Source organism: Macrobrachium rosenbergii, chromosome 20 (assembly GCF_040412425.1).
Source record: "Macrobrachium rosenbergii isolate ZJJX-2024 chromosome 20, ASM4041242v1, whole genome shotgun sequence".
NCBI lineage: Eukaryota > Metazoa > Arthropoda > Malacostraca > Decapoda > Palaemonidae > Macrobrachium > Macrobrachium rosenbergii.
Genome location: NC_089760.1, coordinates 46,848,980 through 46,866,938, shown reverse-complemented (window position 1 = coordinate 46,866,938; position 17,959 = coordinate 46,848,980). Strand labels below are relative to the sequence as shown.

The following is a 17,959-nucleotide window of genomic DNA, read 5'->3' as shown; positions in this document are numbered from 1 at the left end:
GAAAAGGAAAAGCAACACCTGGAATGCCTATCAAGGGCAAAGGCAGAGGCAGAGGCGGATACCAATAGGAACTGTATGGTTGGGGTTAGCTTCGATGACACCACAGGCAATGGAAGTCTCCCCCTTGGGGGGACAGCATTATTTTCAACAAGCTGGGGTGGAAATGGTCCCATCCCCAACCTCCTTTAAAGGGGTTCTTCCCAAAACCAGACCCCTCTCTGGAAAGTTACATGCAGAAGGCCCTGTTAACCCCACGTAACATGGTCAGTAATAAAAGACCGCGACGATGCGCCTATATCGTCTTTCATCCCTCCTCGAAAAGCAGAGCTGTTTTCTTCAGCTTGGATGGGTTTCAGGCGTAGTATTGTGTACGAGAGAGGTGCAGAAGCTCCACCACTATTCATTCTAGCCAATGAGTGTCCGATGGTCGCCGTGACGTCATATTCATATGGGATATTATAAGGGTATCGAATCCCAGCAGCACGTCAGTGCGCCTCAAGCTGTTATGTATGAAACATTGTCACGATCTTGTGAGTAAACCATTTGGATTCGAAGGCTAAACTTTTTCTCCTTTTGATTGCAGTTATTTACCAGGTTTTTTTTATTTTTCAGTATCATGATGTCGGATGATAGTATTTCAGATCCTGGGTAGGAATACCTGCCAGATCAGTCAGATGATTATAGTGATAGTTGTTATAGTTGCTTAGAGGATGACAGCGACACCGAGATTTTAGAAGACATTGAACCCATTGTCGATGAAGGTTGGCAGTTCATAACAGATCCATTTTGTGACAAGCACCCAGACCCACCCCCCGATTTCACGGATGACAATGGGATCTCGTTTGCACACCCGACTTCACCTGCCCACGAGATGCATTTTGTTTCTTTTTTTGTGATGATGATATTGACAGACTGTGTGAATGGATGAATGCTCAGGCAGAGGAGTATTTTTGGTCAACAGGAAAGTGTACTATGTTTTTTGAAAACTTCTTTCATTTTTTTTTACACTAACGTGTAATTTTTATTATCATCATTTTTTCTACTACAAGTTGTAGTAGTAGTGGTATTACTGTTGAATTTTTTATTATTATTATTATTATTATTATTATTATTATTATTATTATTATGATTATGATTATTATTATTATTACCAATGCCATAAACATTCATTGATGTATACTAACTGTTTCCGTAAGAAAACTAGTATATACTGCTATTACTACTAGTACTATTTTACTAATACTTTACTACTTTTTCTGCTACTTTATCTCTACTACTTTACTACTATTTCTATTTCCAAATTACTTTTTCCACTAAATATTCCTCTTTTTCGATATATATATATATATATATATATATATATATATATATATATATATATATATGTGTGTGTGTGTGTGTATATAGCCAATGTGGTGAAAAATATTCATTGGTATGTACACAATGTTTTCACATAAAAATATAAATGAAAATATGAATAACAGAAAGTTTAGTGAGAGCAAATGATGACTGATATACTTGCGGTATGCAAAGCGTTATCGGCAGTGCAACAGGCCAGTGGCGAAGGGGTTAAAGGGAGCTATAGAGAAACATGCATATATTCACCACCAAGCACCTCTCTTCAGTGTCCCCAAAAAGGATTCCTACGAACGAGGAGTGACCTCAATCTATCAACGTTGAACAAGCACACTGTTTGCCAAAAGTTTCAGATGACTACCGTTACCCAAGTATGTTCAATCATTCCGAAAGAGACTTAGACAGCTTCTATAGATCTGAAAAATGCACACTGGCATGTCCTTATTGCCATTCCCTTTGGGCTAAACATTGCTCCAAGAATTTTTACAAAATTAGCATTCGTAGTCGTTTGAGAGCTTAGACAAGAAGGAATACAACTAATAGCCTACCTAGACAATTGGTTAACTTGGGGGCCACATGAAAAGAGTGCTTGAAAAACCTAAGAGCAATGGTCAACAGACAACAGTCACAAGGTTTTATAACAAATTGGAAAAAATCCCGCCTCACGCCCAGCAGACACTTTCCATGGCTGAGACTGTGTTGGGATACTCTTCACAGCCTGTTGTCTCTCCCCATCAATACTGTATTCAAAACAGAATAAGGAAAGACCTCAAAATATTCTTTGCACAGCCAACAGTTTCCAGTTGGCAATTAGAAAGTATGATGGGGCTGCTGCAGTTTGCATCAATAATAGATCCAATACTCAGATTGCAACTAAAAAATGTGAACAAATTCTGGCTATCACATGCAAGAAAAAAGATACGAGACCGACCTCATCAAAAGAATAAAAACTCTGGGGAGATACTTCGGCCTTGGACCCAGAAGGAATCTCTGGCGAAACAGGTTACCCTGACTCCTCCATCTGTATGAGTGACAATACACATAGATGCCTCAATGACAGGTTGGGGAGGACATTGGGAGGATCGTCAGGTGGCAGGGAGGTGGTCAGCTACCCTGAGGAATTGTCATATCAATTTCTGGCGCTGATGGTTGTCTTTTTGTCTCTCAAAAAACTCAAAACCTCCAGAAAAGACAAACATTTTTTGGTTCTAGACAACATGACTGCTATGCCCTGCATCAAGTGGTCGGGATCACATTCACCTCCTCTCAATATGATAATGCTAGCCATCCTTCGGATGGTGCAAGCAAGGAAGTGGCACTTGTCTGCAACTCTCACCATAATAGCAGACTCTCTATCAAGGAAAATGACAACCTCAGCAGAGTGGAGGTTAGACTACCACACTTTTCAAACAATAGCCAACATGCTTCCAAAACCAGAAGTGGACCTGTTTGCCACATATGAGAATCACAAACTCCCAGTGTGTGCGTGTCTCTAAACTTGGACAGTCAAGCAACAGCAAGAAATGCCTTTCTACAAGACTGGAACAAAGGGAGGACAATATACCTTTTTCCTCCATTGTCCCAGATTTTGAAGGTTTTAAGTAAGCTTCTAACTACTCAAAGGAACAGCTTACTTAATAGCCCCAAATTGGCCAAACAGGCATTGGTTCCTATTACTCCAACAACGGGCGAAGAGATCAATTCCACTACCGTCCGCTGTTTTACCCCAGCGGTCTATGCATCATCCTTTCTGAGCCGAGACCTTCATGTCTGGATTTTTTAAATATTGTCTACCGTGAAAATGACTAACCCAATGTTGCTAGGTACCTAGTGCAAAAACTATTGACATCATCTATCCGACAATACAAGTCCGTATGGAAGATATGGTTAAATTATATCCATACTCAGAGCCCTGTTGAGAATTATATGGAAACACTTAAATTTTCTTATGGACCTTTTTGAAGACAAACGCCTTGCAGTTACAACAATCATGGCATACAAGGCTGCATTAACGGAACCCTTACTTTATGGATTCAGTATTGACTCTAGTATAGAAACTGCCACTTCCTTTCTGCAGTCTATCGCACTACAAAGAACGGCTCCCGAAAGGCTTCCAATTACTTAGTCCCTGAACAAGGTGCTTAGACTTCTATCAACCCCTCAATTCAGCAGACCCAGTACAACCACAACTGACATGCTGCAAAAGGCAATCTTCTTGATTGTGTTAGCTGTGTTAGCATCAAGAGCTCGTATTGGTGAACTGGGCTCTCTTAAACGGGGATGATACATCACACAAACAGCTGACCATCAATTATTACTGTCCCCTGGCCCATCATTCCTGGCCAAAAATGAGAATCCTTTAAGAAGGGAATCTCCTATTCTGATAAGAAAATTCAATTTAGCAGACTAAACATAATGTCCGGTTCGCTAAAGATTTAGCTAGATGTCAAGGCAAACATCCCAGAGGGTCCGATTTCCCTACACCCTAGCACAAATAAACCACTCTCTCTACAAGGACGGAGAATAATTTTAGTGTCCCCAAACAAAAAGGCAAATCCACTCCTTTCCTAGGTCACATGATATTAGGAAAGTAAGCACGTTGCTGGCCTTCTTCAGAAATCTCTCTTTCAAAAAAGTCTTCAAATGTACAGTAAAGGGTGGTCAACAGAGACAGTATTCTTAAAACATTATCGCCACAACTAGAACGAATTCGATAACACTGTGTATCAGTACAGTAGTTGGTATGGTCAGTCCTAACCCCATAGGCACTACTACAGCAGAAAACCAGGGGTTTCCTTGACGGATGGGTATGCTAACTTTCACTGGGGAAGGTGCGACAAGACTACAACCAAACCCAGCATGCTTCGGTAAGTCACTGTAGAACTTCACCCTAAAACATGAGTTCATGTTTAGTTTTTTGTTCTTTATTACCAAAACTTGAGGGGTATTTGGAATAAAGAATGGGGCTTGAAACTTGTGGCTTGACCTCGGATAAGAAGTTTTTCTTTGAGAACTTAAGCCTTTTCGTCACCTGTCAATTTCTTTGTAAAGCTCCTTGAGGATGAAAAAGCGACTACACTATCAAAAAACAAGTTTTGACATAGGAAAAACCTATTTTTGGTAGTCGCTGCTGAGCCCTCAAAACCCTCCCACTTCCCTGATGAAAAGGCATGGGATTTGGGCAAGGGATCATCCTGCATTGACCAACAGAAAGTAATGGCTTCTTGGTCCCTATGCAGGTCTGTTTGCCAACAATATAGCGGACTGCGCATGCATATTAATCACGTTCTTCTAGCAGGTTTTGACATTGGAAACAACCTGGGTACAGCTTCGTTGAAGATAAGGGATAGTGCAATCTTATCTTTGAGGCCATTACGTACCCCATCACATGTTATAGGATTTATGACTACAACAAAATACCCAGCCACGAAACCAACTAAAAGAGAATTCTGTGATATTAGTTTGGTCCACTATGGAGCTCTGGTGGACCATGGAAGGGTAACTCCTTGAGGACTCAACAGAGACTACCAAAAATAGATTTTTCCTACATAAAAACCTGTTTTTTAAGAAAATTACATCACACCATAAAACAAAAACTGAAAAATACAAAAATGACATTACAGTACTATTTTTATTATGCAGATGATGATCCCTATCCATATGGAACACGCCCACAGGGGCCATTCAATTCAAGTTTCCAAAGAGTATGGTATTCATTTATAAGTAACAGAAGGAAACTGGAAATACAGAGAGAAGAGATGTTACTAGAGAAAGAAAAACAAATAAAAAAAATCAATAAATACAGTAAACATAAAAATGGAAGTAAATTACAAAATACAAGAAGAATTGCTTTACTGCATCTTTGCTTGAACTTTTGAGGTTCCAATTGCACAACATCCTTAGAAGGACTGTTCCACAGTCCATTGGTGTGAAAAATACAGGCAGTCCCGACCTAAGGCGTTCCCATACTTACAGTGCTTTTCCAAATATATTCATCAAAAACTCGGTTCCAGTTCATGGCTGACGATCTTGGTTATGGTGCTTATGGTGCCATAAGACTGGAACGCGCTTAAGGGATGGTAGACTGGAACTAGTTTCTGAGTGTGTGCATGTACTGTATTTGATCAGAGAATGACCTGATCGAGTCATTCACGCACGCGCACGTAAGAATACCTAACAATGCTTGGTTTGATATTGTTGCCATAGGTTGTCTTCCTGTCTTGTTCTGTTGTTGTTGCAAAGTGGATCTAAAAATAGGAAGGTCATCTCGTGGACGTCAAATTGGAGATTGTTCAGCAGTCTGAAAAAAAGTGAGATTTTTTTTTCTCTAGGCTCTGTCTGAAACTGAGCATCCATTGCCTTCAGAACCCCATCAGGCCCTGTTGGAACAGCAGGTTTACCTGTCAGTTCATCGAACCTGGCGTTAAAAATTTGTAGAACTACCATGCAGGCCACTGTAAAGGATAAGGCAATTGAAATTCCACATTTTCATAAAAGAGATATTACATACAGGCAGTCCCCGGTTATCGGCAGGGTTCCGTTTCTGAGGGTGTGATGATAACCGAAAATCGCCGCTAACCGAAAATCGGCAATTTTCGGTGCTTTTTGGGTGTTATTGGCGCCGAAAAGCGCCGATTTTCGGTTATCACCGCCTCTGTTAGATATGTATCAGCGCCAATACCAAATTATCGGCGCCGATAAGCGGAAATCAGTGATTTTCAGCGCCGAAAATTGCCGATTTTCATCGCTAGACAAGCCCCATAAAACCGGATCACTGTTAACTGAGTCCGCCGTTAATCGGGGACTGCCTGTATTAGGGTAAAATATCTGGCTGTGACACGGTAGCTGTGTCAGCTGCCGTCTGACACACTTCCAGAAAATGCATTTATGAAGACTTCACATGCTTATTTTAGTTTGTATGGCAGTTTCCTGTAACTCACTGTGTTAATGAAGCTTCATTCTTTTGAAAGGTTTCTTAGTTTCATTTCTTTGTTGTTTCACCAATTAAATGTCAAGTGAAAAGGTGCAAATTCAGCAACTGATGTGTGTCATGGGTGATATTTTACCCTTTTACCCTATTAAAGAATACTAGTTACATCACGGTCTTTTGAATGTATGCAGATTAGGGAGACAGGGATAATCAGTGTTACTTAGGGGGTCCAGCATGAATAAGCTACAGGTATTAGGTATTAGGTATTAGGTGTAGGCTAATTTTTTATAACAAATGCCCGGCCTAGGTTAAGCTAACTCCAAATTGGAGGAAATGCAGAGTAGAGGTCAGGGTTACTGTAAGCCCAGTGGGCATTTCCAAGGGAATAGGCCCTACAGCCTAACCAAATCAGACGCCTACCCCAGTCTCCCTACAGTGCATGTGCCCCGCTAGGCCAACCAGTAGCTTTCCTGTAGTCCAGCAAAATGAAAAAGCTCCTGTTCATGTGAGGTGCAAAACTTTATTCCATAGTTTTTCACAATTTTAAACGTCTTTAGCTTTACTTTATCTAACAGTACATGGCATGGTTTCAGATCCAGAAGTTATTCCCTCCTCCCAGCCCAACTCACCTGCACCTGTACCCTCTCGAGCTTCATCAGGTAAGGAATTTTTACTTTTATTCCTTTTAAATACTTTTTAAAAATTGTAATATTTGTACTTTATTGCATACTGTACAAGTACTCTATACGTGTACAAAACAGTAATTTTCATCTTTATCATTCCAGATATGACAGTGATCAGTCTCCTCAAACCCCAACTCACCTGCACCTGTACCCTCTGTCATGTCCATCAGGTATGGGATTCACTTTTTTATTTTTATACATTGTTTTAAATTGCGTTATAAAATACATGTACTTACTGTACAGTATTTGTTACTTTTATTATATCATTTTTATCTTTAGCATTCCAAACTCCCAAGCACCTACAGATTCCACATCATAGCCTATTCTACATCCACATACCAAGTGTCCATCCCTGTAAGCAAGTCAACCACCAGAAATAGGTAAGGAATTCTTCACTTTTTTATTTTATAAATTGTTATACATTTTGTAAAACTGTAATATTTATAATACTGAACTTTATTTTAATTTCTATCATTACAGTATCATTCCAGACTGCTAAGCACCTTTACTGACCTCTACCAGAGCTCCCTCATCCTAGCCTACATCTTTCAAAATCACTGAAAGGTAAGGAATTCTTCATTTTTTTTATTTTTATAGATTTGTGCACATTGGTTTATGAAATACTGTAATACTATAAAATACTATTTATTGCATATCCTAGTAATTTCATCCTTATCATTCCAGACTCCCTAACACATGCACATCATCTCCCACAACCTAGCCTACATCTTTCAAAATCACTGAAATTAGGTAAGGAATTCTTCACATTTTTTTTTTACATTTTTTATATTGTTTTATAAAATACTGTAATATATTTATACTTTATTGCATACAAGACTGTAGAGTATAACAATAGTAAATTTTTACATTCAAGAATCCCCTGAATATTAGCACGAGAATTTCAAATTAAAGTTAAGGAATTCTTCACTTTTTTTCATTTTTATACATTCTTTGGTATAAATTATTTGACATTTATTGTACCAGTACTGTGCAATACTTATACTGCAGTACACTTTATTACATACCGTATACTAATTTTAATATTTTCGCTACAGATATAAAAGTTCCATCTCCCACATATGTATGTACACTGTACTATCAAGTCAGTACTGTATACTGTGCTGTATTTCTATATTTTTGGAGGTTTACATGGATGCACACCTCATCAGAATGTGAAGGTAAATAAACCTACGTAGTTTTCAAGACACCCAAAGAATTAAAGGTAAGGCTTCTTTCACTATATTTCTCATTTATAGAAATTTTTCCTTATGATGCTCCAGGTTACAGCGATTTCCAACTTATGGCACGCTGCTGGAACGGAGCCCCCACCGTAACCCAGGGACTGCCTGTAAAAACTTCTGGAACTGAGAAGTTCAACAGCAAGACACAATTACTGCATATATGTGCTGTTCAGCAAATCTGGTCACTCTTGCCAAGGGAAGAGGATCAGCCATCAATTGTGAATGTGAAAGATCTGTTAAATTACAATTTATGAAAAACTGACAAACAAGAGACTATCCGTTCAATGGTCCAAGTTATAACTGCTAATGTTAAGAAACAGAAACCTACCACCTTGAACCACTCTCTAAAAGAGATAAATCTGACAGAAGCAGTCATCCACACCTGAAGTTAAAAAGTATACCTTAGTTTTACCAGACCACTGAGCTGATTAACAGCTCTCCTAGGGCTGGCCCGAAGGATTAGACTTATTTAGTGTGGGTAAGAACCAACTGGTTACTTAGCAACGGGACCTACAGCTTATTGTGGAATCCAAACCACATTATAGTGAGAAATGAATTTCTATCACCAGAAATAAATTCCTCTAACTCTTCATTAGCCGGCCGGGGAGTCAAACTTGGGCCTATCGAGTGCAAGGTCACAACTCTATCAACTCGCCCAAGGAAGAGCTTAATCATCCACACCTGAGAACAGTATTCTAGTACAGGAAGGGCAAACAACCTAAAACAGGATGCATTGATTTTATCACTGTTATAAATATATGAGGACTTAAATTTCTGACTCACATCAGGATCGGACACAGGTCTTTCAACTGAAAGGCAAGGGCACTGCCCACTAGGTCATACATGTCATAAAAGAAGTTGGAACCTGAAGGCCACTGCACCCAAGGAATTACCTGGGCATGCTAAATGCTTGCATACCAGCATGTTTCCCCAACTTCCTGACTCAGCAATGACCCAATTGACAGCATTTCATTCAAATTATCTCTTCTGAGTGAATATGATAGAAATATCAACACACAATCACATGTGGAACAAAAATAAATTTCTGACTCACATCAGGATCGAACACAGGTCTTTCAATTGAAAGGCAAGGGCGCTGCCCACTAGGTCATACAAGTCATAAAAGAAGTTGGAACCTGAGGGCCATTGCACCCAAGGAATTACCTGGCCAAGCTAACTGCTTGCATGCCAGCGTGTTTTCCCCAACTTCCCAACTCAGCAATGACCCTACATTTCATTCAAATTATCCCTTCTGAGTGAATATGATAGATATAATCAACAAACAAACATATATGGAACAGAAATCATTTTCTGACGCACATGTAGATAAAAAATTTATTTGTTCCACACCTGATTGTGTTGATTATTTCTATATGAGGACTTACACACAATGCCCAACTTCCGTGCGGCATTTGCTGACACTGTCATTAGATGTTTCTCAAAAGTAAGATGCGAGTCAAAAGTTATACCAAGTAGAGTTAAGCTTCATCCATCAATCCCTTTAACAATTATATAACTAATGAGTATGAATATTGCAAAACTTTGATTGCAAAATGCAACAAACTCTATTTTTTGTACTTACACCTTTGTTAAATTTATTCTTATAATGCAGGTAAGATTCTTCCACAAAAATTTCCCATATAGTAGAGCTCTTTGTTTGATAAAAAAAATAAAAGCCTTGAATATGCGTGTAGTTTCTTCACTGACTTCAAAATTGCTCAGCCACGAGGCTTCCTTACTTTTTGATTCTGCATTCTACTTGCTGGAGTAGTTAGTAAGGCACCTTTATCTTTACATAAGTAGGGATATGGAAAATTCCTAAGCTTACTCCTGAAGAATTTTCATTAGGGTTATAGAAGTTACCTTGTAAGTGGGGTTACCTTTAACTTGGGTGATGCATTCTTAAACAAAGAAAACCAGCAGAGCTCTCTCTTTTCAGTCAAGACGAACAAAAGTTTTGGCTCTTCACGTGTCTGAGTCTACAGTTGCACCTGTTTTCACCCTCCCTGAAAAATATGGACTTCCAGACCATCATTTACATACAGAATGGATCAGATGGTTTCTCCTGTAACTCCCTTAGTCAGCAGACCTCTCTATGAAAAGAATGTCTCCAAGCTGTTTTGCAGAAATCAGTTGCTAGCCTTCCTCGGTTTAGTGACCAGTCTGCAGGTTTCCACTAAGGATCAAGCGCCACTAGTCCCATGTTTGTACATAAGATGCAAGCACCATGGAAATCATGATGACTGGCTGAGTTAAGATAAATGTTTTTGAGGGACATAATACATCTTCAAGTCTAAACATTCCTTTTCAGCTCCTACAGCTTTAAGATCTAACACCTTTAATAAGATAATTCTGAGTCTGCTATTTGTAAGAAAAACTTTGGTTGACACTCAAGAAGTTCAGATTCTTCTGCTGAAACATGGGGGGGGAGAAGAGGGCTATTCTGGTCTTTAATTCATTTAGGCAGACAATGTCACATCTTTTTCAGGAATTACGACACTATGGTTAGGTCTGCATGCTTTAGTGCCGAGATATTTACATCTGACAAGAGGGGGTCAAATGTTTAGGGAGGAACCTGTTCCTGTAGTCTTCATCCTCCAACAAGAAGGAACAAAGCTCAGCTTACTACAAGAACGATCCAGTTAGCCCTGTCTCTTTTTAGACTCCTTCTGCAAGAGATGCAAAGTTTACCTCACATTTTAACTACTTTTTCTTCAAGAAGTGTCCTACTTTTTCTTCAAGAAGTGTACAACTCAACACTGAGTTGAAAGCCTCATCAATTTTGACTTTTTATATGATAGAGTGAACACCCAATTTGCTCTCTGAAGCTTCACTATGAAAAACTTTGTCTTGAGCCCCTTTTTCTCTAAGGATCTAGATGTATTAATCTTCTTCAAGTGGAGTCTGTTTTAGGATTCATATCCCATAAAACTAATTCATGATTCAAACAACCATGAGACTTCTTGGTAATGCTGTCCTTCGCATCATCATTACCGCAAGACAGACCTCCTTAGTTCAGTGTAATTCATTCCCTTTTTTCCTCTCAGATGGAGTGCCTAAATTTACATTAATGCAGATTCAGGAAGCTTTATTTTTTTGACTCCGGGAGGTTTTTTGTTTTACATGACATCACCTTAAATAATTTCACTCCCTAACCATTAATGACTTTGGGCCAGCACCTTAAGCTCAAGACTACTCTCTTGAAATAAAAAGAGGCTGTAAAGTCTTCATAATGTGATACTCATTCTTTCATTTCTCAAGGTTTTCAAACAGGATTCCAGTTCAACTAGGTTTTCCACATCTACACCATTACCCTGTTCCTCTTGGGGCTTCAGGTTTTTTCCACATCAACACCATTAAGTACCCTTGACCTTTACATGCCCAGAATATGAAGCAGTCTGATGTGCCTCCAACCTAAGTGCTATTCACGTTATTTTAAGGTTATTGGCTTGTGGTAAAACAAACATAATTCAAAAAATAATTCTTTTCAATACAAACCAATAACTTTAACCAAAAAATATCCTCATCCCAATCCTTTATCTCTGTCACAGCTAAATCAGATTCAACAGAAAAGGATTCAGGAGACTTAAGGAACCTTATGCATGTGCACTAATCAACTGGGCTACCTCATCTTTTTGTTCCACCAGTGGCCTGACTTGTCTATGATTTGCCAAATATGCATAAACAGGCTGTTAAGGTAAAGGGTTTGTACTGATAAAACATTTAATTTTTTATATACATATACCTACATAATGAGCAAACAGAACTACTATTACCATGACACCATTAACCATATACTTGTGCATTTTATTCATGCTATACTACAGTATAATCTTGATTCCAAACAGAATTCTGTCTTCCATTCAACAGAAGAGCACTATATCTTTATGCCATACCATTGCATTTCTTACAGGTTTTTTAAAGGTACACCAAGATGCAATAAGTACATTAAAGGTTGTGCATGAGCTAACAGAGAAAAAGAACTGCAGAAACATCAACAAAGACATAAGCTTCCTATGCTGTACATGTCCCCTTCAAACTAGTCAGTGCATGAAATTTATGAAAAATGTTAGTAATACAGATACATTGCTTCATTACCATAATCAAGCTTCCCAGCACCCAAGTGAAAAGCAAAATGACCTTCATTATTTTCAATAAGCTGATAACCATCAAGCAAGAACATCTCCAGTTAAAGATACATGCCAAGTTTTCCAGTCTTGGGCAACAATTCTGAAACCAGATCCAAACAATAATCTTCAAGTCTTTTCCATCTGTCAATCCACAGACTCTCTAACTTAACTATTCCAACATTTACCAAACCCAATTATTGTTGTGTTAATACTATAATCCCAAGCAAGGCTTAGTCTGCGTCCTTACCGTACACCCATACTTCGCACAGTCCAACCAATACTGGGAGACTGAGAATTTCCGTCTTATAACAGTTGAATTTCCCTGTAAAAGAGTTTGTCCTACCCCTATGATACCCCCAGCAGTATGGTATAAGGGTAGAGGGTCATATATGATATCAGAAGATGTTACACCGATCATAGTCCTCATCCCAATAGCTGCAAATGCTGCCCTGTTAACCAAAGATAATCTTTACTGAACTTACAAAAATAACATAAAAATGGTAAATAGAAAATTTGGTACTTATACTGATTCCATAACTTAATTTAGAAATTGTGACCAATTCAATGGTTTCAAACTAATAATAAAATTTCACTAATGACTTCTCAAAATATACATAATTTCTATGAGCAATATAAAAGATTTATAAGCCACTTGCCAACATGCTGTAAAAAGATTAATCTGGACATCTGAGAGGATTTTCCTATGAACAAATTCCTCATCAGCATCCTACCCAAGGCAATTTTATGCTTGGGGGAGGAAAGAATTTTCTCAACTACAAGTGGTAAGGCTCAATTATAATATGACAATCCAGTACTAGATGGAAATTACAGTATTTCACCCAGATACAAGAGAAATTTCCATGTTTACACATCTGGAATTACTGCAGTAATATATACCCTATAAGTAAATAAAGAACCAACAGACTAATTGCCTTGAAAAATACCAGTAGTTGGTTCTGGAGACTTCAGTCATTGTATCTGACTTCAATATCCACCTCATTAACAGACTTTTGCTCAGTTCAGGGATGTATAAGGCTAAGATATGTATGGAATTAGGTGCATCATGTGTAAGTAATTCCATGCTGTAACAAAGGGAAGGGTTCAGTCTACATATGGGTCATGCTCAGTGCACATCTCTTTGAAATTGCCTCCTGTGTCTGTATTTTTTGAAATTCTAGTGCAAAGCAACTGTACTGTATGTTAGGTCATCATGGCCATAAGAAGGCTGGAGATGTCAGCAAGGTTGAGCCTCTTAAGAAAGGACATAGTGTTTCTGGGCAAGCCCAATAGGCTTGGAGGTCAGTGATGATGATGTGGAGTTAGTGAAGGAGCTCAACACAGATGTACTGCGTGACCTTTGCCCCTAGGTCAATAATAATTTAAATGTGTGCAAAATAGGGAGAGCGCAAAGTTTTGTTGAAAAGATATCATCCTGACAGAGCTGTAACAAACTGTTATAAACCTGCTGAATGACAATGCTATCTCTCACTTTGGGAACATTGAAAAATATCATTGGACAGAATTTTAGAAAAAAAGAAACTGCGAATCTCAAGAAGAAAGCATTAGAAATGAGACAAAAGAGAAACAACCACCCAAGCATAGATGCCTGCAATTTTTATGGAATGGGACTCCCCTTCCAAATAATATTATCTTTCCTCCTTTTCACCTTTCTCACCACCTACCACATATGCCATCGACTGTCCCAATTATAGGAATAGAGTGAGAACAAATATGATATCACTCATGGAGACCGCCAAGTGGCCTGCTAGATGGTGCTGGAAGTGCTGGAGGGCCAACCATACTGCTCCCATTTCCACACGGTTGATGTGCTCCTCCCTCTCACTCAAGCCCCATGATGCTTCCTTCTCTGATGGGGCCAGGATTAACTAATTGTTTAGGTAGTTTCTCAGCCATATGCCCCATAAAGCCCCATTCTCTGATTGACGCTCAGACCGACTGAGGTGTCTCCATCAAGAATGATGTTTACTGGAGGAAGCTGTTCAGGGCCAAAAGATTTATCACCAGCTGCCACTCCCTGGAGGGTTTCTCCACAAGCAGAGACAGCTGTAGTGCCCAAGAGAGTTGTCTTCCGCTACTTCCATCGCTCCCTTCTAGAACACATTGTCTATCTCCATCTGTACAGCTCTTCCCTTCTGTGATTTGGGTTGGTAGGACAGAAACAGTATGGGAATCTGGGAGAGAGGAGGTTTTGTCGAGCCAAAGAGCAGCCTGTGCCCTTGCTTATGGACAGACACTGTCCACTCCTGCACTCTGTAGTGTTGCCACACTGTCCACTTGTCTGCCAGGCAATCCCCCCCTCCAAAACAAATGGCAGCTCAAGAGGGGGGCATCTTCTCCTCATCTGGCTCCTCCCCTCCAGACAGGGTGACTCCTTCTGTGGGTAGGCTAAGATTACCAAAACATTTGGCTGCTGTCGTCTCCACCTCTGCTGGGTCCCCAGTTCTGTCCCTAATGTTGGAACCTCAGCTGGAGGAAGAACACCTTCCATTGGAGTGCCACTGCCTGCTGAGGGGTGCCAACCTGTTTCCCATACCTCTGGCCATTTTAGTGGGTTTCGGAGACAAAGCCTGAGAGAAGTGTCTCACAAGTCCTCTCTCCATATTTCTATAGTCTTCTGGATCTGTTCCAGAGGGAAGAAGTAGGGGGAATCCACCAGGGGGCTGTCCCTAAGGCGCAGCCAGCTCTCTTGGGAGATGTTCTTAGGCACCACTCACAGGACTGCATCTCTTCTCTTAAGAATGACGTTTGCCCAGAAGTCATATCTGGCGCATGATGTACCCCAAAGGTCCCAGGAAGTTCTTAACAGCTGGCCAATGCTCCATGATGATTGATTCCTTAATCTCCATTAACCAGGCCCCTTGGCACCTCTCCAACCAGGAGATGTCTTGAAGGTCCTCACCAACATCAGTTCGACGCTGTTGCCTCCATACTGTTGAACCTAAGACCCGGTTGCTTGAAACTCTTGAGGGGGACAGGACATTGTTACCCAACCTGCAGACAACAGGGTCCAGGATCCTGGGTTTAGAAAGTTAACAGAAGCAGCAACAGTTTCAATGACCTGGCTGATGCCAAGTTCTCTGCACCCGCCAAGAGGTTATACAATTCCTCCATAAGGCCCTGCATGGAAGGGGAACACGGTAAGTGAGACGAATGTTTCACCTCCAAGGTGGTCTCAGCCATTTGTTCCAAGAACAAGAGCCAGTCTGGAGCAGGAGTTGGGAGGGTTGTCTGTCAGTCCCAACTGCTGCCTACCTGCAAGATGAATTCTATGAATCCTTTCTCCTCCTCAGAAGCCTCCAGCTGTGCCAGCTCTTGCTGCCCGTTATGTGGAAGAACTGATAAGAAAGTTGCTGTATAAAAATACATTAATGGTGATAAATTCATGGTAAGGTACCTACCTACTGAACTGACCCATTTACAAGAAAAAATATTGGGGATTTGCTGTTTTTCAAAGTGTATTTATACAGTACACTTTGTTACAAATATCAGGAAATAAGACAGATAATTTCCTTTGCATACAGTTTTCAGTTTAAAGTGCGATGATTGTAGTTTATAAGCATACTGAATGTTTATGGCTGTGCAGTACTGACAAGGTGAGGGAAGTGAGGGTACAGAGTTGCCATTTTACACCTGTAGAGTCTTTTACTTGACCTTATCCAGATTTTCCCCTTATCTGGCAAGGCCTTGACTCTATTAATCTGGATAATCAATACAGATATATATATATATATATATATATATATATATATATATATATATATATATATATATATATATATATATATATATATACACATATACACACACATATATATATATATAATATTTATGTATTCATACTTTACTACACTAAATTGCTCCAGAGGGCTGTCCTTCAACCAAGAGAATTTTCTGTAAGAAATAATGGGAGTTGGATTAATCCATTCCAGACCTCCAAAAACACAAATAAAAGCATTTTAAGCCAAGTTTAACAAGCCTAGCATCCAGAAATTTTACAAAGAACATGAACAAATAAATTAAATTAATGCAAATTTGTTCTTACTTTACTTGTAACTGGGAGAGTTGATGGCATATGCAGTAGGTGGTGAGAAAGGTGAAGAGAAGGACAGATGTTAAGTGTTTGGAAGGGGAATCCCCTTCGATTTTCAAATGGCAGGTAACTTTGCTCTTGGGTTGTTCCTCTTTTCAGTCTCTTTCTACTGCTTACTTCTTGAGACTCATTGTGTTTCTTTCTTACATTAAAAACCTGTTGAATGAAGCTTGCTTTTGTCTGCATTTTATAATATCCCTAAAGTGAAAGATAGTATTGTCATTCAACTGGTTTATAACACAGTTTGCTCCAACTTGTCAGTTATATTTTTTCAACAAAGCTTTGCACTTTTCCCAATTTGCACATATTTCTTTCATGAATGAACTGAGGAGACCCTCCGGTCCCTCCTCCTCTGGAGAAAATTCCTCAACTGTTGTCTGTTGCTGCTGCCTTTGAGGTCCTGCAGTTCTTCTGTGGTGAGCTCTGCTTTGTGCTCCTCAACTAACTATTCCACATCAATCAATCACCTCCAAGCCCATGGACTTGCTCAAAGACAATATCCTCCACAAGAAGCTCAGTCTCAAGGCCTTCAAAATCCCTTCCTACTACAACACTTCAGCACAATTTCCTCTAAGGAGAGTTCACGGTCCTGTAATACACATCCCCTAAGGCTTAGTCTATGAGGCTTAAGCAATGGAGGATGTTGAAGTGATTCTTTCAGAATTCTCAGGGTCAACTCTGTATCAGATGTCACTTCAAAGCACCCCTGGAACAGGGCTTTGCTGTAGAGTTTCTCCAGTCTACATGATGAGCAGGAGCACCATCCAGCCCAAGAGGGGCCTTCAATGGCAACTGCTTTTTCAATTAATCTTTTTATGCTAAGGCCAGTGACTTCTTTCACCCACTCAATAAAAAATTACCTGGTTACCCAAACCTTACTTTTAGCCCTCCACATCACATTTATTTTTCATTTCATCAATTTTCATAAAAACCTTGAGGTTTTTTTGACTGGTAGACAAGCAAAGGCTGCAGGTTTATGTCCCCACTTGCTATCCCACTGAACATCCAAGTTAGTCTGTCCTTCACTGGCTTGGGCCTTGGTGGTGACTTACTCTCTAGGGTATAGGTCCCGTTTGGTATTTTCTTCAAAAACAGGCCTGTCTCATTACAAGAGAACACTTACGAACAAAACCTTCAGCTTTACATAGTAACAGAACTCTTTAAGTAACTTCTCAGTAGCATGTCTGTCACAGCTGGCAACCTCTCCATGCCTCACCATACCGAGTTTGAACTCTCCTGTATCAGTACGCATTCCAGGGATGGTTTTCAGGGGATCAGCATGTAAATATCTTGCCTTTTCACATAAGTTGGACTCAGAAACAATATCACCTTTCTAACTGTTTCTAATTTCCCAAAATTAAAAGTTTCTCATCTTTTTCAATTGTCCAAGACCTTTCTTTTGTAACAGATTTCACTCCCTTATCAACAGCGGCTACTTTGGTGGCATCTTTATGTTCTATCATAGTAGAAGCTGTTCACTCAAGACACCACTTACAAATTTTCATATA

The 17,959-nt window shown here is 39.6% G+C and overlaps 1 protein-coding gene across 6 annotated transcripts in view; it reads right to left on the bottom strand.

Annotated features, from left to right (window-relative positions):
• LOC136849333 (long-chain fatty acid transport protein 1-like) overlaps positions 1-17,959 on the bottom strand; it is a 596,150-nt gene that overhangs the window by 201,355 nt on the left and 376,836 nt on the right. For 4 of the 6 annotated variants that reach the window (XM_067122695.1, XM_067122693.1, XM_067122694.1 and 1 more), the window contains one exon: positions 12,588-12,789. The exons of 1 other annotated variant lie outside the window; for it this stretch is intronic. In XM_067122695.1, coding sequence (XP_066978796.1) covers positions 12,588-12,789 — 202 coding nt within the window. Of the gene's footprint in view, positions 1-12,308; positions 12,441-12,587; positions 12,790-17,959 lie in introns of all 6 variants that reach the window. One more of the 6 variants, XM_067122692.1, reaches the window with a different exon arrangement.